Source organism: Podarcis tiliguerta (genome assembly GCF_965153285.1).
Source record: "Podarcis tiliguerta genome assembly, chromosome: 3".
NCBI lineage: Eukaryota > Metazoa > Chordata > Lepidosauria > Squamata > Lacertidae > Podarcis > Podarcis tiliguerta.
In genome coordinates, this window is record NC_139536.1 from 3414481 (window position 1) to 3442158 (window position 27678).

General features: G+C 49.0%; 1 protein-coding gene across 2 annotated transcripts in view; it reads right to left on the reverse strand.

Annotated features, from left to right (window-relative positions):
* Positions 1-1485: 1485 nt before the first annotated feature.
* Positions 1486-27678, reverse strand: part of ZNF395 (zinc finger protein 395) — a 61676-nt gene continuing 35483 nt past the window's right edge. For both annotated transcript variants that reach the window (XM_083432677.1, XM_083432676.1), the window contains exons 3-10: positions 25446-25750; positions 20362-20477; positions 15433-15659; positions 13560-13660; positions 12382-12664; positions 10884-10976; positions 8914-9041; positions 1486-7567 (exon numbers count right to left, since the gene is read on the reverse strand). In XM_083432677.1, the coding sequence (XP_083288803.1) occupies positions 7456-7567; positions 8914-9041; positions 10884-10976; positions 12382-12664; positions 13560-13660; positions 15433-15659; positions 20362-20477; positions 25446-25750 (1365 nt within the window). In that variant the 3' untranslated portion in view covers positions 1486-7455. The remainder of the gene's footprint in view (positions 7568-8913; positions 9042-10883; positions 10977-12381; positions 12665-13559; positions 13661-15432; positions 15660-20361; positions 20478-25445; positions 25751-27678) is intronic.

Genomic DNA, 27678 nt, shown 5'->3' on the forward strand with positions numbered 1-27678 from the left:
TCCTGTGTGAGTGTCTAGAGGCGGTTGGAGGATGGATGGCGGCTAACAGATTGAGGTTGAATCCTGACAAGACAGAAGTACTGTTTTTGGGGGACAGGAGGCAGGCAGGTGTGGATGATTCCCTGGTCCTGAATGGGGTAACTGTGCCCCTGAAGGACCAGGTGTGCAGCCTGGGAGTCATTCTGGACTCACATTCTGGAGGCGCAGGTCCATTCTGTGTCCAGGGCAGCCGTCTACCAGCTCCATCTGGTACGCAGGATGAGACCCTATCTGCCCATGGACTGTCTCGCCAGAGTGGTGCATGCTCTGGTTATCTCCCGCTTGGACTACTGCAATGCGCTCTACGTGGGGCTCCCTTTGAAGGTGACCGGGAAACTGCAATTAATCCAGAATGCAGCAGCCAGACTGGTGACTGGGAGCAGCCGCCGAGACCACATAACACCGGTCCTGAGAGATCTGCATTGGCTCCCAGTACATTTCCGAGCACAATTGAAAGTGTTGGGGCTGACCTTCAAAGCGCTAAACGGCCTTGGCCCAGTATACCTGAAGGAGCGTCTCTATCCCAATCTTTCAGCCCGGACACCGGGGTCCACCTCCGAGGGCCTTCTGGCACTTCCCTCCCTGCGAGAAGCCAAGTTACAGGGAACCAGGCAGAGGGCCTTCTCAGTGGTGGCTCCCGCCCTGTGGAACGACCTCCCATCAGATGTCAAAGAGATAAACAACTACCTGACATTTAGAAGACATCTGAAGGCAGCCCTGTTTAGGGACGTTTTTAATGTGTGACATCTTGATGTATTTTTAATCTTTGTTGAAAGCGGCCCAGAGTGGCTGGGGAAGCCCAGCCAGATGGGCGGGGTACAAATAATAAATTATTATTATTACCCTCCCTCGCAAGGTTGTTGTGAGGATCGAATGGGGAGGAGGAGAACTTCGTGTGGCACCTTGAGGTGCTGAGAGGTGGGATATGAATGTAACAAGTTGGTGAAAGAAACTTTAATAGCCCTTTTAGATCCTTCTCCCTAAATATAATCAATGGGAGCAAACCAGAGCATTGGGTTTAACAGATTCAAACCCAAATAAAGAATCAAATTGGAATAACACAGAGCAAGTCCGAAACATAACAGGCTGTTTCCAAACGGCCTTGTGGTTGCTGCACACATACCTGAAGCACACAGGCACATCCACCGGGGGTTTCCGCTGAAGTAATGGAATGAGAGGCAGCGGTGGTGTAGTGGTTAGCGTCGGACGAGGACCCCGGCGACCAGGGTTCGAATCGCCACTCAGTCTGCATGCTCCCTGGGTGGCCCTGAGGGCCAGTCACTGCTTCTCAGCCTTAACTACCTCACAGGGTTGTTGTAGGGTTGCAATGGTGAGAACTATGTATGACACCTTCAGTTTCTTTGAGGAAAAAGTAAATGTCATCTTGATGATTATGATGATACAGTAATAGCAAGTGGGAGAAGAAAAACCCAGAGAAACCTAGGGTTATCAGGCCATATCATTTTATTATAAAATATATTTCATATTGCCGTTGTAAAAATTACATTTCACATTTTTTTTTGTTTTGCTTACAATAAAAAATAATACTTGGAAGACAATCAAAAAAGAAAAGCTCCAATTAAGAGACAGTAATTCACCGATACGATATATTCCCCCCGTTAGGCTTGGTAGCGTATCACCATCCAAACAGCAGCTATTATTAGCGGGTTACAAGATCTCACCCTTTCCCCTTTCCTGTCCAAGCGCCTCGTAATAACTGGGGGGGGGCGCCCCTCTCCCTTTCCCACCCCGCCAGCAACCCAGCAAGCCCACAAAAACGGCCATGTTGCATTCCTTAGCTTCCTAAGGAGATCTTGACAGACGGACAGTTTGGAGAGGACGGCTAGCATCTTGGAACTTCTGAACTGGCTGGTGTCTGACTTGTGCGAGGGAGAAAAGGGCAGAAAAAATGGAGGTTCCTGGTTCTTTCTCTCTGCGCACCTTTGTTAAACTCTTTCGAAAGAGAAGAAGAAAATTGCTGGTGATCAGACTGGTCCCCTTTCTCATGCACCCACAAAATTGCTTGCACCAGTGTGTGTGTGTGTGTTAAGATTTCTACCACATGCAAAAAGGAGTTTGTATCCAGGAGACTAGAAATGCAGATATACCTCGCCAGGCTGAGCTAACAAAAATGTCTATTCATGCCCAGCAGGTCACAACATCCACACATGCACGTACCCACACAGCCCTTCCTATGTGGGATTTCGCTGGTATTTTATTTTGGCTGTGGTGGGTGGGAATCTTGCGGCTCTCAGGCAACTCCCATCATCTCCAAAGGATCATGGGAGTTGTAGTCCAACAACACGCAAAGGGTCCCCTGTTCCCATCCCCGATCAAAACCCAAGCGTTCGTTTTTTCCTTTCCTGGTAGGAAGGGGTCATCAATGAGTTCTGGATCGAACCAGACATTGTGCAATGGTTCAGTTTGTGCCGGTTTTCTGCACAAACTCTTCCTCTCTGTCTGTCTCATGTGGGCTCCCAGCCTCCCAACGAAAACTCAACGGTTCACAGTGCAAAAGTGTAAATTAGAAAACAGTTCCCACCTCCTCCTATTAGTGCCTGGTAGAAAAGATTCCTATATACATGTGTACAAAAGTCCTCTTAAGTGGGGCGGGAGATCTAGCCCACAGCGGTGTGTGCAGATCTTTCCTGGGTCTTTGACTCAAGCGACTTCTGTCTCATAAGGTCAGGACGCAGAAACGACAAACCTGGACTCGGGGAAAGAGAGCGCCACTGGATGGGCAAGAATATAGGTGGCATGCAACAGAATAATTGTACAAGTGTGGGATTTCGTGCTAACACAACAGGATTCCCCTCTGATGTGTGTCCTGTTATGGGATGCGAACCCCTAGGATTTAGATTGAGGAGGGGGAGGGAGAGAAAAATTCTGTTGCACAAGAACGAATTCTGATCACAGAATGGTGGACCGAAAGCCCTGCAAAACTGGAATCAATGGATTGAGGGACTTGGCACCCGCTTGAATACAACCCTATAATTTTTTTTATTTAAAAAAGAAACCCTTTAGAAGTAATGATATACCCATGTCCTTAAGGATGTAGCAAGGAAAAACAGCTCATAGAGTTCTGTTGCAGGAGATGCCATCTGTTAGGAAGTCTGCAAGCACATCTGTGGTCACAGGAGAGACCCCCCACCCTGTTTTACAGAGAGGTGAGGAAAAGAGAGACTTTTCACTATAAAAAGTTCTAAGTAAGGAACTCGACCAGGTTTCAAGGGAAATTGAGAGAATGGGCCAGAAAAAAAGAGAAAGGGGAAGGGAAGAGATTTTTAAAAATGAGATCTAAACATTTAGGCTATTTTTCCAAAACAGAAGAAAGGGGAGCTCAGAGCTGTAAAGAAAATCCAGAGGAACAGCTGCTTTGGCTAGAGGAAATAGCAAATATTTTGCTTTCGGGTCATTTCCTGCCAAGGGAAAAAACTGAAGTTACCTGCAATAGTTGCAAGGCTACCGTTGATCGAAGCCGGATTGTGTACCTTTGGGCCCTGAAATAATTTGCAGAACACCTCCCCGGGCATCATGCAGAGACCCAAGATGAAGCTCACACCTAGTGATGGGATTCGTGTATTGCTGGTTTCTACTGAGTGCCAAGTCCCGAAGCTCCCACCATGGCACAATACAAAAATCAAGGTGCTAGTCCACAGAGTGGCAACACACAGCCTTGCTCCTGGCTCTATGTATGCCAGCCACCGGAGTTACATGCGGGGCCACAAAGCGCTTGGCGGGGAGGACCAGAGTCTAGGAAGCAGAGCATCTTGAGTGGAACGAAGCAGGGAGGGCTAGCAGGCTGAACCTTAAACCTGGCTCCTCAATGAGGGCTAGTCTCATGCATAGGCAGCCCTCACAGTCTGTCTGCCAGGAGGAGGCGGTGGCAGAATGAGCCAGCCCTGCCTGTTCCCATCACTCGCCCCTAGTTTCTGGCCATCACATGCAGATGTAAAGTCCACTATCCTAAACATAGAGACAACAGGATTGTGCCCTTTCGGTGCAGGGGAAGTCGTGCGCCCTGGAAATAATGGCAAAGCAGAAATCTGTTGCATGGGTAGATTGTTCCCTAGAGTTTCTATTGCGTTCTGGGTTCCCTCCCACCCCACGGCTTTGACAAACCAGTTTTTTAAAAAGAAAGAAAAAGGCTAGGCATACATAAAACCACAGACCTATGTTGTCCAGTCTAGCTTGTACTGCACAGCTCAGAAAATAAAAAGAGACGCTGGGAACTCTTATCCCATGGAATGAAACAAAACAAAACAAAAAATACTGACAACAAATATATTCCTATGCAAGCTTAGCTTTTCCTTTTTCACTTTCCAAAATTTAAGTGCTATAGAATTTTGGAACGAGGCATTTGACGAACAAGGCCGGGGTTTGGAGCGTACAGCAACCAGGGCGCTGCTTTTAGCGGCGAATATAACTCACCGCCTCCCCACTGACGGAGTGCACATTCCTTTAATAGCTCGGTAACAGCAGGAAATATTCCCCAACCCCGGGGTTTTTGCAGCTTAGCAAGAGAAACCCAGATACCACATGCTTACCCCAAAGTCCTTTTTTCTTTCCTTTTTCCTTTACAAATTATTTCTCTGTTTCCACCTCCTCCTCCTTAATCACCTTTTAACAAAAACAAAAAAAAACAAAACAAAAACCAGAAGCGAAAAATAAAGAGAGATTCCCAAGGGCCCGGACTTCTGCCAGTGAGGAAACTGGTCTCCAAATCTGAAGACAAATTAGTTCTGATGGGGAACAGAGGTCAGGAGACTCCTTCAGGAGCAGAAACAGAGCATTCTGGAAATCCGGTAGATTTTGCCGGACCTCAGAAAGGTCAAATGCAGCGAGATCAATATTTTTGAAGAAGGATGGATGAGATTTCCGAAGAAACGTCTTTGATGTCCTAGATTATTTGTCCCCGAAATTTAAACACAGCTGTCAAAAAGACAACGTTTCCTCATCATAATTCATTACGGTTTCTTTTTTCAAAAAACGCACACTGCTTTGAAGAAATTGTTTTGTTGGGTCTCTGGACCATAATAAAAAGATTGATTTGATTTGATGAAATCCAAAGAACACACAAATATCCCAAAATCTCACATTTGGAAATATAAAAATGCAGAAATCTGGGCTCAAGCTTTGGGCGATCCAATAATCCACTGATTCTCTGGATGTTCAAAGCGCTCAAATAAGACCCACGTTGTGGCGTCGACCAGCTTTAGCACTGACCAGGAGTCTGGGCTTAGGGAAATAAAAAATCCGACATACTGTGTATAGCAGCCTCCCTCAACTTTCGGGTCTTCCAGATGTTTGGGACCAGATCTGCCAACCAGCCGCAGCTGGCACAGTTCTGCTCCAAAAGATCAGGAGACTGAGGGAGTCTGGTGTGTATGATGCACAAAATGACAACAAAGGAAAACACAAATTTTTCAACAAGCACCGATAATATACATAACACCTTTTTATAAAACAAAAAGTCTCCCACCCCAAGCCTTAAAAAGTACCCTTAAAAGTAAAGCAGGGCTAGCTTTTATTTTCTGTAAAGAAATCCTCGTTCTCAGAGTGTTCATTGTTCATTCGGTTGCTCTTTCCGCAAGGAGAGATCTATGTCTTTAGTTTATGGCTCATGATTATCAAAACGCAGGTGACTGGGACGGGGAAAACCACGTAAGCAATCGGAAAAAGATGTCGGGGCAACTGGTTTTTGTGGAGGGAGGCAAGCGCTCCCCCAAGGAAGAGAAACCACGATTCGTTAACAAGCGCCTCTCTGTCGTGACTGGCAGCCCCAAAGTTTGGTGGTCTCAATGAGGGCTACCTCCTTGCGCAGTGCTGCACCCACAACCGAGAATCAGATGGAGTCATGTGACAAATTGTGGGTGGGGGTTCTGGGGCCCGGGTTCTGGGGCCTAAATTGAAACCGCTGGAAACGTGGTGTGTTAAAGCAAGTTGAAAATCCGATTTTTTAAAAAAGTACTACCTAAACTTTCATATATTTTTCCCCCAACCTGGGGGTGCAGGGAAACAGAGGGCTTCGACATTCCTGGAGTTTTTAAATCTCCTGTCCCAAGACATCCCTGGGCTACTTTTATCGTTCCCCAGCGCGGAGATCTAGTTCTTTGCATTGATTGTCATTTGGCAACTACACTGACCGCTGGCAGCACCAGGCTAGAAAGAGGGTTTCCCCAAAATGTTTTGCCCCTCCACACAACTCTACAGCGTGAGCCAAGCACATTCTCCCAGCATGCTCTGCAAAATGGCGCAGGTTGGGCGCATTGGCGACGACCGGTCTGGATTGCATGCGCAACGGGCCTGAACCTGAAGAGGAAGGAAGGAAGCAAATTCCTCGACCGGACGCCCTGCCAGTGTTAGGGACTACAACTCCCATCAGCCCCAGCCAGCCCAAAACATTGGCAGGGGGGCCACGTTGGGGAAGGCCACGATAATGGCGTTTATGCCCTGGCACCCATGATTTTTGCTCGCTCCAGTTCGGACCAGAGCACCCACAAAACCACCCGTTGGTCTTCATGGGCAAGCCCATCATTAAGCAAAAATATTTCCTCCCTCGGGTAACGCCGGGTCTGGCCTTTGAGGCAGGGGGCGACCGAAGCCACATGAGAAATACTCAGGTGCCCCAGGGCTGTTTTGCACATTAAATTTTAGGTATAAAATGGGGGAATGAAAGCATAAAGCAAAGCAATAGAGCCAGGTTCCTTCCACTTCAATGAAACAAGCATTCGCTGGATTGTAGCTTGATGCAACGATTGTTCTTTCGACAGCGTAATGTTTAAAAGGAAGGGGGGAAACCCAGGGCTTGGGTGCAAGCGTGTAATTCCTCCCGGGCACCAGAAGGGGGAGACAGCATGCTGGCGAAGTCCACAGGAAGTCAGCCACGCCCCTTCCTCCTTCAGCTGGTGGACCCAGCACCCTCTCGATTTGGGGTTAGATAAGGGATGCTCCTATGAACTCCATATTGCAACCACCAACCCAAACACTCAGCCAACCACGTTTGGAGGGAACAGTTCAGGAAAAAAGGTTCTTTGGTCCCTGGGCACACCGAGAAACAAGTCTGTTAAGCTACACCAAGCCAAAAACTCTCTTTTCTCCCCGCTTTGCGCCTCTTATTTACAAATAGAAAGGGAGGCGCTGTGTTTGTGTGTGTGTTAAAAAAAGGAGGAAAAGATGTGTTTTTAAAAAAACGAACATTCGCACAAAACACTGAAAATTAGGAAGGGAAAAAAACCTGCCGGACGTAGAATATACGGAGCCCAGGATGGGCTCTCGAGATCTCCGCTGAAGCACGGGGAGAGTGGCTTCCAAGGGCGTGGACGCTGCAAAAACACAGAGGTCTGGCCCCTTGGTGCTTGGCTGGCAGCGAGAGAGAGAGAATTGCTCCCTCCATCTTGGGAAACTTGCATGCGCTCAGTCCAGGAATCGCTGGCAGGCCTTTTTCCACCGGCAGGCGGTGCACCACTGGTCGCGGTGCTCGATGCCATAGACCTTACGGCACTTCTTGGCTTCGCCGCGGACTTTCCTGCGGGAGAGAGAAAGGCAGGGGACAGGCGTTGAAAGGGCCGCAGGGTTGTATCGTCGACATTTAGAGAACGTCCCAGAGTTATCCTCCCCTTAACACGGCCATATAAACAGGGGGATAGAGGGGGACAGCAGCCTCTGCAGTCCTGGGAGGTCTTCTAGGTGTGTTTGGAACTACTTTGGGAACCACGGGGCCAAACGGAAAGGAAGTCAAGAAGACCTTCTCCAAAATAAATGTTGCTGAGTGTTTCTGATGAAGGCAGCCCTGTTTAGGGAGGTTTTTAATGTTTGGAGTTTTATTCTGGTTTTAGGGTTCTGTCGGGAGCCGCCCAGAGTGGGGAAACCCAGCCAGATGGATGGGGTATAAATAATAAAATATTATTATTACTATCATCATCATCATCATCATCCTCATCATCATCATATCAATTTTACCCATGGACTGCCATCTGAACTAAATTTTAAGATGTATTTTAATTAATTGATTGCCTGTTATTCTGTTCTTTGTATACTGTGTTAGTTTTATGTTGTTAGCCGCCCTGAGCCCTAGGTGTCTATTTTACAGTTCGTTTCCCCCCAACTTTTAATTTTTGCCTGTTGCCGTAATTGTTGTTCTGTTTTATATGAATTGTAAAATAAATTAATAATAAAAAGCTATTAGGAAGCTATTAGGAATAATAAAAAGCTATTAGGACAAACCTAGACAGCATCTTAAAAAGTAGAGACATCACCTTGCCAACAAAGGTCCGTATAGTTAAAGTCATGGTTTTCCCAGTAGTGATGTATGGAAGTGAGAGCTGGACCATAAAGAAGGCTGATCGCCGAAGAATGGATGCTTTAGAGTTATGGTGCTGGAGGAGACTCTTGAGAGTCCCATGGACTGCAAGAAGATCAAACCTCTCCATTCTGAAGGAAACCAGCCCTGAGTGCTCACGGGAAGGACAGATCCTGAAGCTGAGGCTCCAAGACTTTGGCCACCTCATGAGAAGAGAAGACTCCCTGGAAAAGACTCTGATGTTGGGAAAGATGGAGGGCACAAGGAGAAGGGGACAACAGAGGACGAGGTGGTGGGACAGTGTTCTGGAAGCTACCAGCATGAGTTTGACCAAACTGGGGGAGGCAGTGGAAGACAGGAGTGCCTGGTGTGCTCTGGTCCAGGGAGCCACGAAGAGGCGGACACGACTAAACGACTCAACAGCAACAACAACAACATTAGGAAGTTTGTAATGTTTGACATTTTATTATGTTTTTATATGTGTTGGAAGCTGCCCAGAGTGGCCAGGGGAACACAGCCAGATGAGTGGGGTATTATTAATTATTATTATTATTATTATTTGCCGGCCTTACCTCGAGCTGCTGGGCGCCCGCAGAGGAGACGTGACAATCAGGTGGGATTTCAAGACAGGTGGTGGTGGTGGAGGAGGCAGCGGTGGCGGAGGCTGCTGCTCGCTGAAACTCAGGGACCGGCTTCGCACCTGCAAACAAGAAACGTACGTACTTTACGATACACCCAAGAGCAAGTGTCTCCAGGACCCTCCCCAAGGCGCTGGAAACAGCCCTTTGTGCCACTCAAGATTCCTGCAGCCACAGAAGTGAGGATTAGAGATGGGAAGGCCTGGGGGAAAATGGAAAAATTGGGGGGAAATCAGGTTTTCCCCCTGTTTTTTGCAAAGCCGTTTTTTAGAAGTCCATGAGAAAAATGATAAAGAGGAAGAAATGGAAAATGACAGCAGTAGTTCAGAAAATGAGATCGAATAAGCTGCATGTATTCAAAGGGGCAGAGGAACCAGAGACCAAACTGCAAACATGCGCTGGATTATGGAGAAAGCTAGAGAGTTCCAGAAAGACATCTACTTCTGCTTCATTGACTATGCAAAAGCCTTTGACTGTGTCGACCACAGCAAACTATGGCAAGTTCTTAAAGAAATGGGAGTGCCTGATCACCTCATCTGTCTCCTGAGAAATCTCTATGTGGGACAAGAAGCTACAGTTAGAACTGGATATGGAACAACTGATTGGTTCAAAATTGGGAAAGGAGTACGACAAGGCTGTATTTTGTCTCCCTGCTTATTTAACTTATATGCAGAATTCATCATGCAAAAGGCTGGGCTGGATGAATCCCAAGCCAGAATTAAGATTGCCAGAAGAAATATCAACAACCTCAGATATGCAGATGACACAACCTTGATGGCAGAAAGTGAGGAGGAATTAAAGAACCTTTTAATGAGGGTAAAAGAGGAGAGCACAAAATATGGTCTGAAGCTCAACATCAAAAAAACGAAGATCATGGCCACTGGTCCCATCACCTCCTGGCAAATAGAAGGGGAAGAAATGGAGGCAGAGATTTTACTTTCTTGGGCTTTATGATCACTGCAAATGGTGACAGCAGTCACAAAATTAAAAGACGCCTGCTTCCTGGGAGAAAAGCAATGACAAACCTAGACAGCATCTTAAAAAGCAGAGACATCACCTTGCCAACAAAGGTCCGTATAGTTAAAGCTATGGTTTTCCCAGCAGTGATGTATGGAAGTGAGAGCTGAACCATAAAGAAGGCTGATCGCCAAAGAACGGATGCTTTTGAATTCTGGTGCTGGAGGAGACTCTTGAGAGTCCCATGGACTGCAAGAAGATCAAACGTATCCATTGTGAAGGAAATCAGCCCTGAGTGCTCAATGGAAGGACAGATCCTGAAGCTCAGGCTCCAAGACTTTGGCCACCTCATGAGAAGAGAAGACTCCCTGGAAAAGACCCTGATGTTGGGAAAGATGGAGGGCACAAGGAGAAGGGGATGACAGAGGACAAGATGGCTGGACAGTGTTCTGGAAGCTACCAGCTTGAGTTTGACCAAACTGCGGGAGGCAGTGGAAGACAGGAGTGCCTGGCGTGCTCTGGTCCAGGGGGTCACGAAGAGTCGGACACGACTAAATGACTAAACAACAACAACATATGTTGTCTTGCTTCTTCTTTTAAAAAAGCACTGCTCAAAGGGTAGACCTTCTATGGAGCTTAAATATTGAGGTGGACCTTAACATTATTTGCTATTGGTGCTAAGGGGCAAATCTGATTATTTTTACGTTGATAGTTTCTTGCTTTTTTTGTTCCTTTTGAGGGCAAGGGAGGTGGTTACGTGTTTTATTGCAGGCATAATACTTTTATATACACTGCATTTCACGCAATTTGTAAAACCACACTAAACTTTTTTTCAATTTTCACAAAATTTATATTTTTCCCTGGAAAAAACGGGGGGGGGGGACCCACATTTTATTTCACATGGCTTCAAAATTTCCAGAAATTTTACATCTCTAGTCAGGACTCACCGGCGAGAGGGTAGGGATGGTAGATGTCGCTGCAGCCCAGCTGATACTGGTGAATATGTGCGGGGATACGGGGATCTGGATGGACGGCAGAGCCTGAGAGAGATAAAACAAAGGAGGTGAGAAAGGATTCGCTGTGTTTCCATCTCCGCTGCCTATTTTGCAAAATGCATTTATGGGGTGGCAGGAGAGAGAGAGAGGTCTGTAGTTTAACTGCACGCTGCATGAAGGAGGACTTTGTTTTCAAAGCATGCATCACCGTAGCCAGACTACCCTGCATAAAGGTAAAAGGTAAAGGGACCCCTGACCATTAGGTCCAGTCGCGGACAACTCTGGGGTTGCGGCGCTCATCTCGCTTTATTGGCCGAGGGAGCCGGCGTACAGCTTCCAGGTCATGCGGCCAGCATGACTAAGCCGCTTCTGGCAAACCAGAGCAGCGCAGGGAAACGCCATTTACCTTCCCACCGGAGTGGTACCTATTTATCTACTTGCACTTTGACATGCTTTCAGACTGCTGGGTTGGCAGGAGCAGGGACCGAGCAACGGGAGCTCACCCCGTTGCAGGGATTCGAACTGCCAACCTTCTGATCGGCAAGTCCTAGGTTCTGTGGTTTAGACCACAGCGCCACCTGCGTCCCTTGTAGGTGGCATAATGGTAAAGGGACCCCTGACCGTTAAGTCCAGTCGTGAACGACTCTGGGGTTGTGGTGCTCATCTCGCTTTATTGGCCAAGGAAGCTGGCATACAGTTTCCGGGACATGTGGCCAGCATGACTAAGCCGCTTCTGGCAAACCAGAGCAGTGCACGGAAACACCGTTTACCTTCCCGCTGGAGCGGTACCTATCTATCTACTTGCACTTTGACGTGCTTTTGAACTGCTAGGTTGGCAGGAGCAGGGACCGAGCAACGGGAGCTCACCCCGTCATGGGGATTCCAACTGCCAACCTTCTGATCGGCAAGACCTAGGCTCAGTGGTTTAGACCACAGTGCCACCTGCGTCCCTTGTAGGTGGCATAATGGCAAAGGGACCCCTGACCATTAGGTCCAGTCGTGGCCGACTCTGGGGTTGCGGCGCTCATCTCGCTTTATTGGCCGAGGGAACCAGCGTACAGCTTCCGGGTCATGTGGCCAGCATGACTAAGCCGCTTCTGGCAAACCAGAGCAGCGCACGGAAACGCCGTTTACCTTCCTGCCGGAGCTGTACCTATTTATCTACTTGCACTTTGACGTGCTTTCGAACTGCTAGGTTGGCAGGAGCAGGGACCGAGCAACGGGAGCTCACCCCGTCGCGGGGATTCGAACAGCTGACCTTCTGATCGGCAAGTCCTAGGCTCTGTGGTTTAACCTCAAGTTATATTGGTGCGTCCCTATTCCTCTCGTTTGACTGTTTTGCACGTGGCATGATGCAATACCCCAGAGCCATATTTTGGGGTTTTTGCTAGTTGTAATAAAAAGGGTATGGGGGGAGATATATATTTGGGGAGGGCTGGCCGGGCCCTACCTGATATGCATGGTCAGCTTGGATGTGCCAGAAGGAGCTAGGAGCCGACTGGCTGAGGGCGCTGCTAGGCAGGTGATGCTCTGGCGGAACTGCTTGGTCCAGGATGAGAGCTTCTGGCTGTGATGGAGTCTGCTGGATGGTGATGGGAGAAGAAGCCCCCGCAGAGGTGGCGGTGGGGCTGGAGACGGCCACTGCGGGTTCTGGGGGCGCCTCCTCCTTCACCTGCATTTCCGTGTAGTAAAAATCCTCTTCCCTCTTCCGCTGGTCAGAATTGGCGCCGTCTCTGCAGCAATGGGAAAAGAGAGATGAAGCAATGCCCAGGAAACTGGGGAGACACATTTGCCACATTTTGGGCTCTGGGGATTTAATAATAATAATAATAATTTTTTATTTATACCCCGCCCATCTGGCTGAGTTTCCCCAGCCACTCTGGGCGGCTTCCAATCAAGTGTTAAAAACAGTACAGGATTAAATATTAAGAACTTCCCTAAACAGGGCTGCCTTCAGGTGTCTTTTAAAGAGAAGATAGCTGCTTATTTCCTTCACATCTAAAGGGAGGGCGTTCCACAGGACGGGTGCCACCACCGAGAAGGCCCTCTGTCTGGTTCCCTGTAACCTCACTTCTCGCAGTGAGGGAACTGCCAGAAGGCCCTCGACGCTGGACCTCAGTGTCCGGGCAGAGCGATGGGGGTGGAGACGCTCCTTCAGGTATACTGGACCAAGGCTTTAAAGGTCAGCACCAACACTTTGAATTGTGCTCGGAAATGTACTGGGAGCCAATGTAGGTCTTTCAAGACCGGTATTATGTGGTCCCAGCGGCCGCCCCCAGTCACCAGTCTAGCTGCCGCATTCTGGATTAATTACTGTTTCCGGGTCACCTTCAAAGGTAGCCCCACGTAGAGCGCATGGCAGTAGTCTAATTTAAATTAGAGGCACCCTTTCTCCATCAGCTCCCCAGATCAAACGGACAAGCATTGTCCTCTCGACTACAGAACAGCCCAGGTAGCATTAACCGCCCACCTCCCAGTTTCCCCTTTTGACAGGAGACCTGTCGATTGTGATCGACCTGTTGGACATCGCTGATCTAGCCCAACCAGCTTCAATGAAAGGAATATCAACACCGTGTCGCTTCCCTCTGCGTGAACGCCGTTCAGCCAGGGTCTTGGGGCCTTACTCACCCCAAGTGCTGGGTCTTCACGTGCCTCTTGATCCCCACGATGGAGCGAAGGACTTTTCCGCAGCTGGGCCACAGGCAGGTATACATCACCTTCACAGAATTCTAGGAGAGAGAGACACACATACCTGGTTCAGGTCTGCAGGCAGTTTAATCTGGTTATGGTTTTTTTCTGTTTTTTTGTTTGTTTCCCGTTTTGTCATACAGTGGTACCCTGCAAGACGAATGCCTCGGAAGATGAAAAACCCGCTAGACGAAAGGGTTTTTCGTTTTCTGAGGTGCTTCGCAAGACGGATTTTTCTAAGGGCTTGCTTCGCTAGACGAAACGGCCCTGCCTCTCGTGTCATGGCGACGGTCACTGCACGCACGCTCGCTTCCCCACTCCTCCGGCTCCCTCCCACCTTCCGGCTGACGGCCGACCTTCCGGCTGCCCTGCGCCGCTGCCCACCGCCCTTGCGTGCTCCCCTCAGAGAGCCGTTGCCGCCAGCAGCCAGCGTTGCAGCCGGAGTCGCGCTCCTGAGCCCCGCCGCCCTCCAGCAGCCGCGTCGCGCGGTGTCCACAAGGCGCAGGTGAGTCCAAGGACCGGCTGCGGCAGCTGCCCTGCTTCTCCCCACCCCTCCCCGCCCTGGTGCTTCACAAGACGAAAAAACTCGCTCTACGAAAAAACTCGCGGAACGAATTAATTTTGTCTTGCGAGGCACCACTGTATTTGGAAAATTAAAAAAAAAGTTATCAAAGAAGAAGAAGAAGAATCCCCGGGACTAAGTCTATAGTCAGGCTTTCTTATATGTGTCTTCTTCATTAATAGCTATTCTTTGCTTATCTGAAAAAATTCAGTAAAAAAAAAATTCTTACAAAAGGGACATCCACATGAAAAACAGGCCTGTTTTTCTGATCATTAGCCAAGTTAATTATCAGCCAACTGCTGAGTAAGAACAGAAGAGTCTGCTGATCAGGCCAATGACCCATCTAGACCAGCATAAAGCCATCATAAAAAGGTAAAGGGACCCCTGACCATCAGGTCCAGTCGTGACCGACTCCGGGGTTGCGGCGCTCATCTCGCTTTATTGGCCGAGGGAGCCGGCGTACAGCTTCCAGGTCATGTGGCCAGCATGACTAAGCCGCTTCTGGCGAACCAGAGCAGCGCACGGAAACGCCGTTTACCTTCCCACTGGAGCAGTACCTATTTATCTACTTGCACTTTGACGTGCTTTCGAACTGCTAGGTTGGCAGGAGCAGGGACCGAGCAACGGGAGCTCACCCGTCGCAGGGATTCGAACCGCCAACCTTCTGATTGGCAAGCCCTAGGCTCTGTGGTTTAACCCACAGCACCACCAATGTCCCTAAAGCCATCATAGTCAGTGGCAATTACTGCCTCCTGCAGGAGGGAGTTCTACAGTTTAACAGTGAGTTAATGAAAGTCGCAAAAGGGATGCGGGTGGCGCTTTGGGTTAAACCACAGAGTCTAGGATTTGCTGATCAGAAGGTCAGCGGTTTGAATCCCCGCGACAGGGTGAGCTCCCATTGCTCGGTCCCTGCTCCTGCCAACCTCGCAGTTTGAAAGCACGTCAAAGTGAAAGTAGATAAGTAGGTACCACTTCGGTGGGAAGGTAAACGGCGTTTCCGTGCGCTGCTCTGGTTCGCCAGAAGCGGCTTAGTCATGCTGGCCACATGACCCGGAAGCTGTATGCCGGCTCCCTCGGCCAATAAAGCGAGATGAGCGTCGCAACCTCAGAGTCGGCCACGACTGGACCTAATGGCCAGGGGTCCCTTTACCTTTACCTAATGAAAGTCGCAAACAAATGAGGCAGCGAAGAATCCGCATTACGTGGGGCGATTCTCCAGCCACTGCCCCTCCCGACTTCTGTGCCCCCTACCTTTCTCTTCCGGGGAGCAGGCTCATCAAAGAGGAAGGGGTCCAAGTCCGTCTCAAAGCCGTCATCCGGCCGGGGAGAGCTGAAGGCTTCACTCGAGTACTTGGGGCTGGCCTCAGAATGGGGTGGAGACGGGGTGGACATACAGCTCCAGTGCCCACTAGTGCTGCTACTGCCCCCGTCCGACATGTCTCCGCTTTCCTTCCACACATCGCCCGCCGCTTGGGATGCTGGGAAACAGAGGACAAGAGGGGGTTGGACTAGATGACCCTCAGGAACCCCTTCCAACCCCACGGCTCTCTTGAGAAACAATACGCGAATTGCTTTGGCACTTGGCTCACAGTTATGTCCAGTTCCAGCCCCCGTCAACGTCTTTTCTGAATTGCTTTTCCCCCCCAGATACTAGGCCAGGCTTCCTCAACCTCAGCCCTCCAGATGTTTTGGGACTACAACTCCCATGATCCCTAGCTTGCAGGACCAGTGGTCAAGGATGATGGGAATTGTAGTCTCAAAACATCTGGAGGGCCGAGGCTGTGGGCTCAGCAGCAGGAAATCTGCCCTGCATGCAAAGGATCGCAGGTTCAAATCTCACCCTCTCCAGATGGCCGTTCAATCCATCCATCCATCTATGAACCTCTCTGTTTTGTTTTTGTTTTTTATTTATACTTTTCAAATTTATACATTTCATTAGTTTCACAATCAAACTAACATTTCGAAATTTGACTTCCTTCCCCCCCTCTTTCTGCGGTTCCTTAAATTTGTTTTTTGATACCCAAATTCATTCAACTTGCTCACTTAAATTATCTACTGTAAATACATACTCTTATAAAACTGTGGGTTATTACAATGATCCTGCTAATGTTTTCATCTGTTTACAATGGATCTGTAAATTTTTTTGTTTTGCTTTTTAATTATCCATTACCGAAAAGCATATGCACACCTAGCGGGGGAAAAAAGGAAAAGCAGTTTTACAATTTTGTGATTCCACCAGAATATTGTGGGTTGTTTATGCAGTAGGGCTACATCAGAGGTCTTGATGAAAAGGCCTTCTTCAGGCTGGTGTCTTTCAGGTGTTTCAGACAGCAATTTAACAAACGTAAGATGAGTGTGCTGGATCAGGCCCATGGCAAATCTGGTCCAGCTTCCACCTCTCACAGTGACCAACCAGATGCCCATTATGGGAAACCCGAAAGCAGGATTCGAATTCAGGAGCGCTGTCGTTTCCTGCGGTTTCCAGCAACTGATATATGAATGACTTAAGTACTGTATTTTTCGCTCTATAAGACGCACCACCAGACCACAAGACGCACCTAGTTTTTGGAGGAGGAAAACAAGGAAAAAAATATTCTGAATCTCAGAAGCCAGAACAGCAAGAGGGATCGCTGCGCAGCGAAAGCAGCAATCCCTCTTGCTGTTCTGGCTTCTGGGATAGCTGCGCAGCCTGCATTCACTCCATAAGACGCACACACATTTCCCCTTACTTTTTAGGAGGGGAAAAGTGAGTCTTATAGAGCAAAGAATACAGTAAATTTATTTCCATAGTCCTAATCTGGGTATGACATTGCTGGGCAAAGCCCAACCAACTCAAAAGGGATAACCTTTGAGCAGGCGTCCACAGGATCGCACCTGCGAAATTTGCATCTGTAGAGGAGGACAAGAGAATAAGTCCCACACGCTCTGAGTTTCCACAACTGCGCTGCCAACTCAAGTCGATCAATGGCCTTTCACACACTGGCAGAGTCCTATTTTTAACTTGATTCCTGGGCAGCACCTTTAAATAGAGACGCCGGCTCCTCTGGGTGCCCCAGGACCTGTCGCTCCCATAATAGGTCCAAGCATCCGACTGGAAACGGCGGCCGGGAGTCGGGTTACGTGCTCCATGCCTCTCTCTAGGAATGCAGACACCATCCCAAATGCGGCCAGCTGCCCTTCCCAGCAGCTGTCCGACGGCAGGGCCGGGCGGAGGGCACAGAGAGGGGAGCAGACGGTCACAAACAGCCACCCTCAAGGGACTGGGCTGGCGGTTTCCTCGGCCAGCGAAGTTCAGCCACCATCTCCTTGCTGGTTTGAGAAGGAGACTGAACCAGACGGTCACAGGGGGGGGCACAGGGGTCCCGTCAGACCTCGGAGGGAGATGGGGCAGCTGTTGGAGGGGTGAAATGGAGTGCCTTCTCGTTCAGGGCCTGCTTGCGGACTAGACGAGCCACTGTCCTGATCCAGGACAGTGTGGCTCAGTGGTTAGAGCAGTGAGGGTGGGGAATCAGTCTTTAACATCAGCAGTCAGGAGCGCTTCAGCCCTGTTTTTGAGTTTGTTTGAAACTTATACAGCTTATCTTTAATGCTGTACTGTTTTTAACACTTGATTGGGAGCCACCCAGAGTGGCTGGGGAAACTCAGCCACTCTGGGTGGCTCCCAATCAATAATATAAATAATATATTATTTATATATATTATTATATTATCTCATATTCCTTTGTAAGTTTTTCTTAAAACCCTTTTTGTAAGCATCTCAGCCCTGCTCTTGAGTTTGCTGGAAAACACTGAAAACCATTTAAGGTTTATAATGTTCTCTTAAATAGGGCTATGTTTTAAACTTGGTCATTGAGGTTTTTATACCTTTTTTGTAAACTCAAGGAAGCGTTTCAGCCCTGCTCTTGAGTTTGCCTGATATCACTTAAAATCATTCAAGGTTTAAAATTCTTTATTTCCTTCTGAGTGAAACGAGTTTTGTAGCCGGCATCTCATTAAGTCTTCGTTCAATTCTAGGTTAATTTCCCCCCCTCAAAAAAAGTTATTCAATTCTATAGTCGATTACCTCTCGTTTCAGGGATTTTCCATGGCAATTCTTTTGTTTTGTGTGATTTCTTGGTTCCGTGACTTTTTTTCACTGGTTGGAGCAGGCTTCCTCAACCTCAGCCCTCCAGATGTTTTGAGACTGCAACTCCCATGATCCCTAGCTAGCAGGACCAGTAGTCAGGGATGTTGGGAATTGTAGTCTCAAAGCATCTGGAGGGCCAAGGTTGAGGAAGCCTGGGTTAGTGTGTCAGGCTAGGACCTGGGTTCAAATCCAATCGCTCGGCCACTGAGCACGCTGGGTGACCTTCGGCCAATCGCTGCCTTTCAGCCCAAAATCCCTCACAGGGTTGTTGGGGAGATTCAATGAGGGCGGAAAGCCATGTATGACACCTTGAGCTCTTTGGATTTTATTTTTTATTTTTGCAGGGTTAGGATCACGTAACCTGCTGCGAGTAGAGGGGGCCCCTCTTCCCATCCTCTAAACCAGGGGTCAGCAAACTTTTTCAGCAGGGGGCCGGTCCACTGTCCCTCAGACCTTGTGGGGGGCCGGACTGTATTTTGAAGGGAAATAATGAACAAACTCCTATGCCCCACAAATAACCCAGAGATGCATTTTAAATAAAAGCACACATTCTACTCATGTAAAAACACCAGGCAGGCCCCACAGATAACCCAGAGATGCATTTTAAATAAAAGGACACATTCTACTCATGTAAAAACACCTGGCAGGCCCCACAAATAACCCAGAGATACATTTTAAATAAAAGGGCTCATTCTGCTCATGTAAAAACACCAGGAAGGCTCCACAAATAACCCAGAGATGCATTTTAAATAAAAGGACACATTCTACTCATGTAAAAACACCAGGAAGGCTCCACAAATAACCCAGAGATGCATTTTAAATAAAAGGACACATTCTACTCATGTAAAAACACCAGGCAGGCCCCACAGATAACCCAGAGATGCATTTTAAATAAAAGGGCACATTCTACTCATGTAAAAACACCAAGCAGGCCCCACAAATAACCCAGAGATGCATTTGAAATAAAAGCACACATTCTACTCATGTAAAAACGTGCTGATTCCCAGACAGTCCGTGGGGCGGATTGAGAAGGCGATTGGGCCAGAAACCCTCCAAACCTGCCACACCTGGAACTAGGAGTGCAGAGGGCATCTGAATGGGACACAGCTGTGCGCAGCCTGATTAAGGACCATTCGCCTTGAGCCGCCCATAAAAAGCAAGTCTAGAGTGAGAGACTAGGGCGAGGAACACTGTTTTCAGGAACTCTTCTGGCAGTGAGAAATTTTGGGGTGAGCTGAGCGTTTGTTCGGACCCTGGTGAGAACCTGGAGGCTGAGAGGGAGGGCGTGTTAAAAAGAAAATATTATATACAGTGGTACCTCGGGTTACATACGCTTCAGGTTACAGACTACTCTAACCCAGAAATAGTACCTTGGGTTAAGAACTTTGCTTCAGGATGAGAACAGAAATCGGGCAGCAGTAGCGCAGCAGCAGCGGGAGCCCCATTAGCTAAAGTGGTGCTTCAGGTTAAGAACAGTTTCAGGTTAAGAACGGACCTCCGGAACAAATTAAGTACGTAACCAGAGGTACCACTGTATATTAGTACCTTTGCATTAATCCAACGTTTTTATGCGCAACCGTGTATTTTTGCAGTATTTCATGTTTAAGTCGTCAGTTGTCGCTTTCAGTTTTCTCAAATGTATTAATCTATTAAGCCGCACAGAAATTGAATGATCAGTAGTCCATCAATCAATCAAACGATCAATCACCTGATCTATGTTTAGGTCACATGCTGTTTTCTGGAACAAATCCTTCGGCAAAATCATCAAGAGGAGAGTCTGAGTGCTCTGTGACTGCGGAGGAAACAGGACATCTGAACTGGCTGGCAAAGGCATCCCATGATTTCGCCCTGTGTTTGAAGGGTTGTCACGCATACGGAGCAAATTTGCTTTCCACTGCTCTGTTGTGGAGGAGCAGGGAGACCAGAATGACAATGGAAATGGGAAGCCCTTGCCAGCCTTACCTGGAGACACCTGGGATCAAACCTGGGAATTCGTGCCCCTTGCCACTGAGCCACGGGGGCTTTCCTATTCGATCTCGGCGCATCAAGCTCACCTGGGATGCCAGCATCACCGTTAGGAGGGCTCTGGACCACGGGGCTGCAGGATAAGCTGGTCAAGACCATTGCTGCCATCATCTCGTCCATCTCCACAGCAGCAGCATCTGATTTCCTGCAAAGAGAGACCAAAGAACAGGGTGGAGGGGGGTTGAATAGGAAGCCAACTTCCATGCATACAAAAACGGTGGCACACCAGCACGTCGCAGGAGAAACGGCGCCAGGATTCGAACCCTAATATCGCACTTTGAACAGCTTGCGTTTGTTTCAAATAGCCAAGTTACCGGAAACCAGGCAGAGGGCCTTCTCGGTGGTGGCGCCCGCCCTGTGGAACACCCGCCCATCAGATGTCAAAGAGAAGAACAACTACATACCTTGGGTTACATACGCTTCAGGTTACATACGCTTCAGGTTACAGACTCCGCTAACCCAGAAATAGTACCTCAGGTTAAGAACTTTGCTTCAAGATGAGAACAGAAATCGTGGTCCGGTGGCACAGCGGCAGCAGGAGGCCCCATTAGCTAAAGTGGTGCGTCAGGTTAAGAACAGTTTCAGGTTAAGAACGGACCTCCGGAACGAATTAGGTACTTAACCTGAGGTACCACTGTATTAAGTGCTTAACCTGAATTAAGTACTTAACCTGAGGTACTAGTAGACTTTTAGAAGACATCTGAAGGCAGCCCTGTTTAGGGAAGCTTTTAATGTTTAACAGACCACTGTATTTTAATATGTAACCTGAAGCGTATGTAACCCGAGGTACCACTGTACTTTGTTGGAAGCCGCCCAGAGTGGCTGGGGAAACCCAGCCAGATGGGTGGAGTATAAATAAAGGTACCCCTGCCCGTATGGGCCAGTTGTGTCCGACTCTAGGGTTGTGCGCCCATCTCACTTAAGAGGCCGAGGGCCAGCGCTGTCCGGAGACACTTCCGGGTCACGCGGCCAGCATGACAAAGCTGCATCTGGCGAGCCAGCGCAGCACACGGAAACGCCGTTTACCTTCCCACCAGTAAGCGGTCCCTATTTATCTACTTTGACGTGCTTTCGAACTGCTAGGTTGGCAGGCGCTGGGACTGAACAACGGGAGTGCACCCCGCCGCAGGGATTCGAACCGCCGACCTTTCGATCGGCAAGCCCTAGGCGCTGAGGCTTTTACCCACAGCGCCACCCGCGTCCCTGGGGTATAAATATATTATTATTATTATTATTATTATTATTATTATTATTATTATTATTATTATTATTGTCAGCTGCGATTCCTGCATTGCAGGCATGCCACAGGTTGCCTTCGCAGGTGGGAGAGATCACCATGTCTCGCTGTCAGCTACTGCCTGCCTTGAGCCGGACAGTCCCTTGTCTATAAAGTACTGAGCCGCCACTGTCCCTCGCTTGCTTCAATGGGTGCTTGCAGCTCAGAGTATCACTCGACAAGCGGGTTGAATTTCTGCACCAGGGGGAAAAAAGAATCTTCCAACAGTTTGACCCCCCCTCCAAAAAAAGCGCATTCCTCCATTGTCTCCCGAAACAGACAGGTGCTAACCATTGAACCAATCAACAAGGGGGTTGGACTAGATGACCCTTGGGTACCTTCTAACTAGAATCGTCAAACTGGAAGGTACCGTATTTTTCGTCCCATAGGACGCTCCGTCCCATAGGACGCACCTAGTTTTTTTGGGGGGGAAATAAAGGAAATAAAGGGGCTCCCCACGCTGCGGATATCTGCCCGGCGCGAGGGGCGCTCTGCTTCAGGGCGCCCCTCGCGCCGGGTGGCAGGCTGCTATCCGCAGCGTGGGGAGCCCTGCAGGGAACTCCCGCAGGGCTGCCTAGGCTGCGGATGTCTTCCTGAAGCCTGGAGAGCGAGAGCCTGCATTCACCCTATAGGACGCACCCAGATTTCCCCTTCATTTTTGGAGGGGGAAAAGTGCGTCCTATAGGGCGAAAAATACGGTACCCCCAATGAAATGCAAGAACCACAGCGGAAGAATCTCTCTACGCCTTGATCCTATGGAGGCATTTCAGGACGGTGTCATGAAACGACGGCAAGCGTCGACTCAACAAGGCAGCAATGAATGGAGAGTTTCAATCGGGACACTTAATTGGTTGGGTTTCAGGAGGCGTTTTTAAAAAAAGGCAGCATTGAAACCGGCACGGGGGTCAAGCAAAGTCCAGGCCTCTTTCCCCCCCAAATCTGCACGGAAAGCTGAACTCCGCTCAGCGCTGAACTCGGCTCGCCCGCTTCTCCAGGAAGAGAGATCTGTAAGAGGCGCTTTTAACAGAATGAATTATTTAAGCAGCGAGTCCAAACAGCCCCCGAGAGCAGATCTGGAGAACATCACGTACCTGGAGTCAGGAGAGAAAGCATTTCGCTCCCCCCCTTTTTTAAAAAAAATATTAAGCATTAGTTGCATCCAGGAGTTAAGAAAGCTTTCCTTAGGATTTCCAGCTTGGACTCCCATGTAATGTTTGGGTCTGCTTTAACGCGGAGGGGCTGCAACTCAGAAGTAGGCAGGGGGGGGGGGGTTACTAAGGAAGGTGCCACATTCGTTCACCAGCATTTGCGATGAAAAGGAGTGTTTGGAAGCAGGATGGGGCCCTCCCCAGACCCTGAAAACTGCTGTCCGATTTAGGAACACGGGACGTTGCCTTGCAGAGTCAAAACATTGGGCTTCATTGGTTCAACAGAGCCCCTACCCTGCTTCTCACTCACATGAGCTGGGGGGTGTTCTTTAAGCTGCTCTGCTGAGGAGCACACGGCAGTTTCACCCACCCACCCCAAATATACCGCTGAGCAAAGTCGCCATCGCGCTCTGCCCCTCATACCGGTCCTGGGCGATGTATTGTTTTTATTTCTATGCAAATTCTGGGGGAGACCAGAACAGGTTGCAATTACTAGAAAAGGGAGACTGAACATTTTGACATTATTATTATTATTATTATTATTATTATCATCATCATCATCATCATCATTATTTATACCCCGCCCATCTGGCTGAGTTTCCCCAGCCACTATGGGTGGCTTCCAATCAAGTGTCAAAACAATACAGCATCTAACATTAAAAACTTCCCTAAACAGGGCTGCCTTCAGATGTCTTTTAAAAAGAAGCTAGCTGCTTATTTCCTTGACATTTGATGGGAGGGTGTTCCACAGGGCAGGCGCAACTACTGAGAAGGCCCTCTGTCTGGTTCCCTGTAACCTCAATTCCAGCAATGAGGGAACCGCCAGAAGGCACTCGGCACTGGACCTCAGCGTCTGTGCTGAACGATGGGGGTGGAGACGCTCCTTCAGGTATACAGAACCGAGGCCGTTTAGGGCTTTAAAGGTCAGCACCAACACTTTGAATTGTGCTCAGAAACGTACTGGGAGCCAATGCAGATCTCTCAGGACTGGTGTTATGTGGTCCCGGCAGCCGCTCCCAGTCACCAGTCTGGCTGCCGCATTCTGGATTAGTTGTAGTTTCCAGGTTACCTTCAAAGATAGCCCCACGTAGAGCGCATTGCAGTAGTCCAAGCGGGAGATAACTAGAGCATGCACCACTCTGGCGAGACAGTCCATGGGCAGATATGGTCTCATCCTGCGTACCAGATGGAGCTGATAAACAGCTGCCCTGGAGACAGAATTAACCTTCGCCTCCATGGACAGCTGTGAGTCCAAAATGACTCCCAGGCTGCACACCTGGTCCTTCAGGGGCACAGTTACCCCATTCAGGACAGGGAGTCCTCCACACCTGCCCGCCCCCTGTCCCCCCAAAACAGTACTTCTGTCTTGTCAGGATTCAACCTCAATCTGTTAGCTGCCAACCATCCTCCAACCGCCATCCATCCTCCAACCACATGCTTTTTTGCATCACCGGGGGGGGGGGGGGTGGACTTAGGACACCTTTTAGGAACCTCCCAACTTCCCCCTCTGTTTAACAAGGCACAGTAGTGCCGGCCCAATTCCTTCGCAAGGCAAGAACTCCAGTGAGGAAGTGGGCAGCCGAGCGCAGCTGTTTTAACAACGGCGGCCCATGTTTTTAAGGTGGTCTTATCACTGCAAGCTGCTCTGGAAACCAAGGGAATCTGGAAAGAAAAATCTGGGCATAGCTGTCAACTGTCCCTTATTTGGTGGGAAACTCCCTTATCCCAGTGCCATGTCCCGCTGCTGTCCCTTACTGATGATGTCCCTTAAATTTCCTGGGTTTCAAAGGAAGCAGCTCCTCTCCCTCCCTCCCTGCCGGCCAGGGAGGAGGGAGGCTCCAACTGTGTTGCTTGGCTGCCCAGCCCACCCCCCTCCGGCCCCCTCTCACCAGCCTTGGCCCCCGGGAGCCCCTCCCTGCTGGGACTGGCGGGAGCCTTGGGCCCTTCCGCCACCATCCTCCTCGCGGCTGCTGAACTGAGCATCTCTGCCTGGGGCCTCCCCTCTGCCCGTCACCGCTGCTCCCACTAGGCCGTACTGCGGCTGTGCCGCTGAAGGACCCGGATGAGATGGGCAGCCCGGCACGGCCTATGAATTGCTGAGGAGCCTTGAGAGGAGAGCGAGGGGAACCATAGAGAAAGCAGTTCAGAGAGAGGAGGAGGAGGAGGCGCAGGCAGGTGTTCCAAGGGCTACAAGGGAAGGACCGCAATCGCTTCTCCCATAGATTTGTAGTGGTAGACTAGCATAGATGGTCTGTTCTGCGGGTTTACTTCAGGCGCTATTTCCCCCACCCCACCCCACCTGATGGAATTGAGAGCTGCAGATGGAGCACGAGAGAAAAGATACAGAACTGCAGCAGCATCTTCGTAGCTTGGACTTCGTTTTGCGCGAAAAGTGGTTGCTGCTTGTAGCTATTTAATTGCAGCGTTTCATCAGCTGGTATCTTGAGCAGCAACCTCTGGAAACGAAGGGCTAAAAACCGGCGCTGCTCTCCAAAATTATCTGGTCCCTTTCAACTGGTTGACTAAAATCCCTTATTTTGGCTGCTGGTCCCTTATTTCCAAATCTGTAAGTTGACAGCTATGCATCTGGGGGCCGCCATTTTGGTGACGGCTGTGCTACAAGAATACTCGATCCACGTCGTAAGGAAATGAGTATTACGCAGCCACGAGGAGAACATCCGGGACTCACCTTTTTGGCACGTCGATGCTCCGGGAGACCGACCGGGGTCCAGGTGCTGCTGCGGCAGCCGCCTCCGTGGTCGGTCCGTGGTCCATGGCCACTGGGACGGCGTCATAGCCCGCCGTGGCAGGAGCTCCGAGGTCCATCTCCAGGGCTGGGAGAGGCAAGGCTTGGATGTTCGCCAGCCTCACTTCCTCGGCTTTCCGGCAGACGTAGAAGCCCTGTTCCAGAAGAAGAACCTTCACTTCGTTGCTGAGGAGGTCGTGGTGCTCCACCAATCCGGGGGCCTCTTGCCCTTTGTAGAAGACGTAGACCTATAAAGAGAGGAAAGGCGCTCTACCGTCATGGCTGCCATTTCAGGCTCAAACTCCCAAGGCCAGTGTGCATTATCATGCCTTGGGTTTTCTTTTCTTTTCTTATAAATTTTTATTAGCAATTTAAACGAAACATATTATCTTAAACACATATCATCCTTAATTTCCCCCCCCCATTTCCCCCCCTCCTGTAAAACAAAACACCCTCCCCACCCCACCCTTACTTCCCTCCGTTCCAATCTCTGGTTTCTCTATAAATGCTATTCTCTGCATGTTACAGATTTGTATGGATCCTTATTTTGTCTAACTGGTTGTTATCAATACAGTGGTACCTCGGGTTAAGTACTTAATTCGTTCCACAGGTCCGTTCTTAACCTGAAACTGTTCTTAACCTGAAGAACCACTTTAGCTAATGGGGCCTCCAGCCGCCGCCGCGCTGCCAGAGCACGATTTCTGTTCGCATCCTGAAGCAAAGTTCTTAACCCGAGGTAATATTTCTGGGTTAGCAGAGTCTGTAACCTGAAGCGTATGTAACCTGAAGCGTATGTAACCCGAGGTACCAGTGTAAAAAGTTTGTGAGTGTTTAATCAAAACCTGCCAAGGAGCCCAATTCACTTTAAATACTTTGTAAAAGGTTCCCATTCATCTTTAAAGTCACAGTTATCCTTGTCCCGTAGTTTATGTGTCAGTTTTGCCAGTTCTACATAGACCATCAATTTCCCTTGCCGTACTTCTTCGTGCCTTGGGTTTTCAAGTTGCAAACCACCCTGAGATTTAAGGTTAAAGGGCAGCGTGCAAATCTGAGAAATAAAAGATACTACAGTGGTACCTCGCAAGACGAATGCCTCGCAAGATGAAAAACTCGCAAGACGAAAGAGTTTTTTGTTTTTTGAGTTGCTTCGCAAGACGAATTTCCCTATGGGCTTGCTTCGCAAGACGAAAACGTCTTGCGCCTTTTTCTTAAAACCGTCAATGCATTCCTATGGGAAACTGTCAATGCATTCCTATGGGAACCCGTGCTTCGCAAGACGAAAAATTCACAAGACGAAAAAACGAATTAATTTCGTCTTGCGAGGCACCACTGTAAACCCCTGAAAATAGGCCCCATTGTGTCATAGAATCATAGCTTTGCAAAGGACTATGAGGATCGTTTTAAATGCAGGAATCTTTAGCCCAACATGGAATTTCGAACCCATGGCCGTGAGATTAAGAGCTCGTGGTCTCTACCAACTGAACTACCCTCTCAGTGTCCTGCAGATAATTGCACCTTCAGCCTAGCAGGAGGGAAGAAGGTGTTTGACTAGCAAAGGCTGTGTTATTATTCCCGCGATTTGTTAGATTCATTGACTTCCAAAGCACCATCTCAATGCAATTCACACCTAAGATAACTGAAACCACAAATGCATTTAAAACGAGACTGGAATCCTAACAAGCAGGTCCAGTATACCTGAAGGAGCATCTCCACCCCCATTAATCTGCACGGATGCTGAGGTCCAGCGCCGAGAGCCTTCTGGCGGTTCCCTCCCTGCGAGAAGCCAAGTTACAGGGAACCAGGCAGAGGGCCTTCTCGGTGGTGGCACCCGCCCTGTGGAACGCCCTCCCACCAGATGTCAAAGAGAACAACAACTACCAGACTTTTAGAAGACATCTGAAGGCAGCCCTGTTTAGGGAAGCTTTTAATGTTTGAGGCATTACTATATTTTAATATTCTGTTGGAAGTCGCCCACAGTGGCTGGGGAAACCCAGCCAGGTGGGCGGGGTATAAATAATAAATTCTATTCTATTCTAAGCAGACACTTGTGCTTGAGATTCCTGCATCTCAGGGGGCTGGACTAGATGTCCTTTCGAGTCCCTTCCAATTCTACAGTCCTACGATTCTATGACCCATTTATCCAGCTGGGACAAGCTCATCTGGGAGACCTGATATC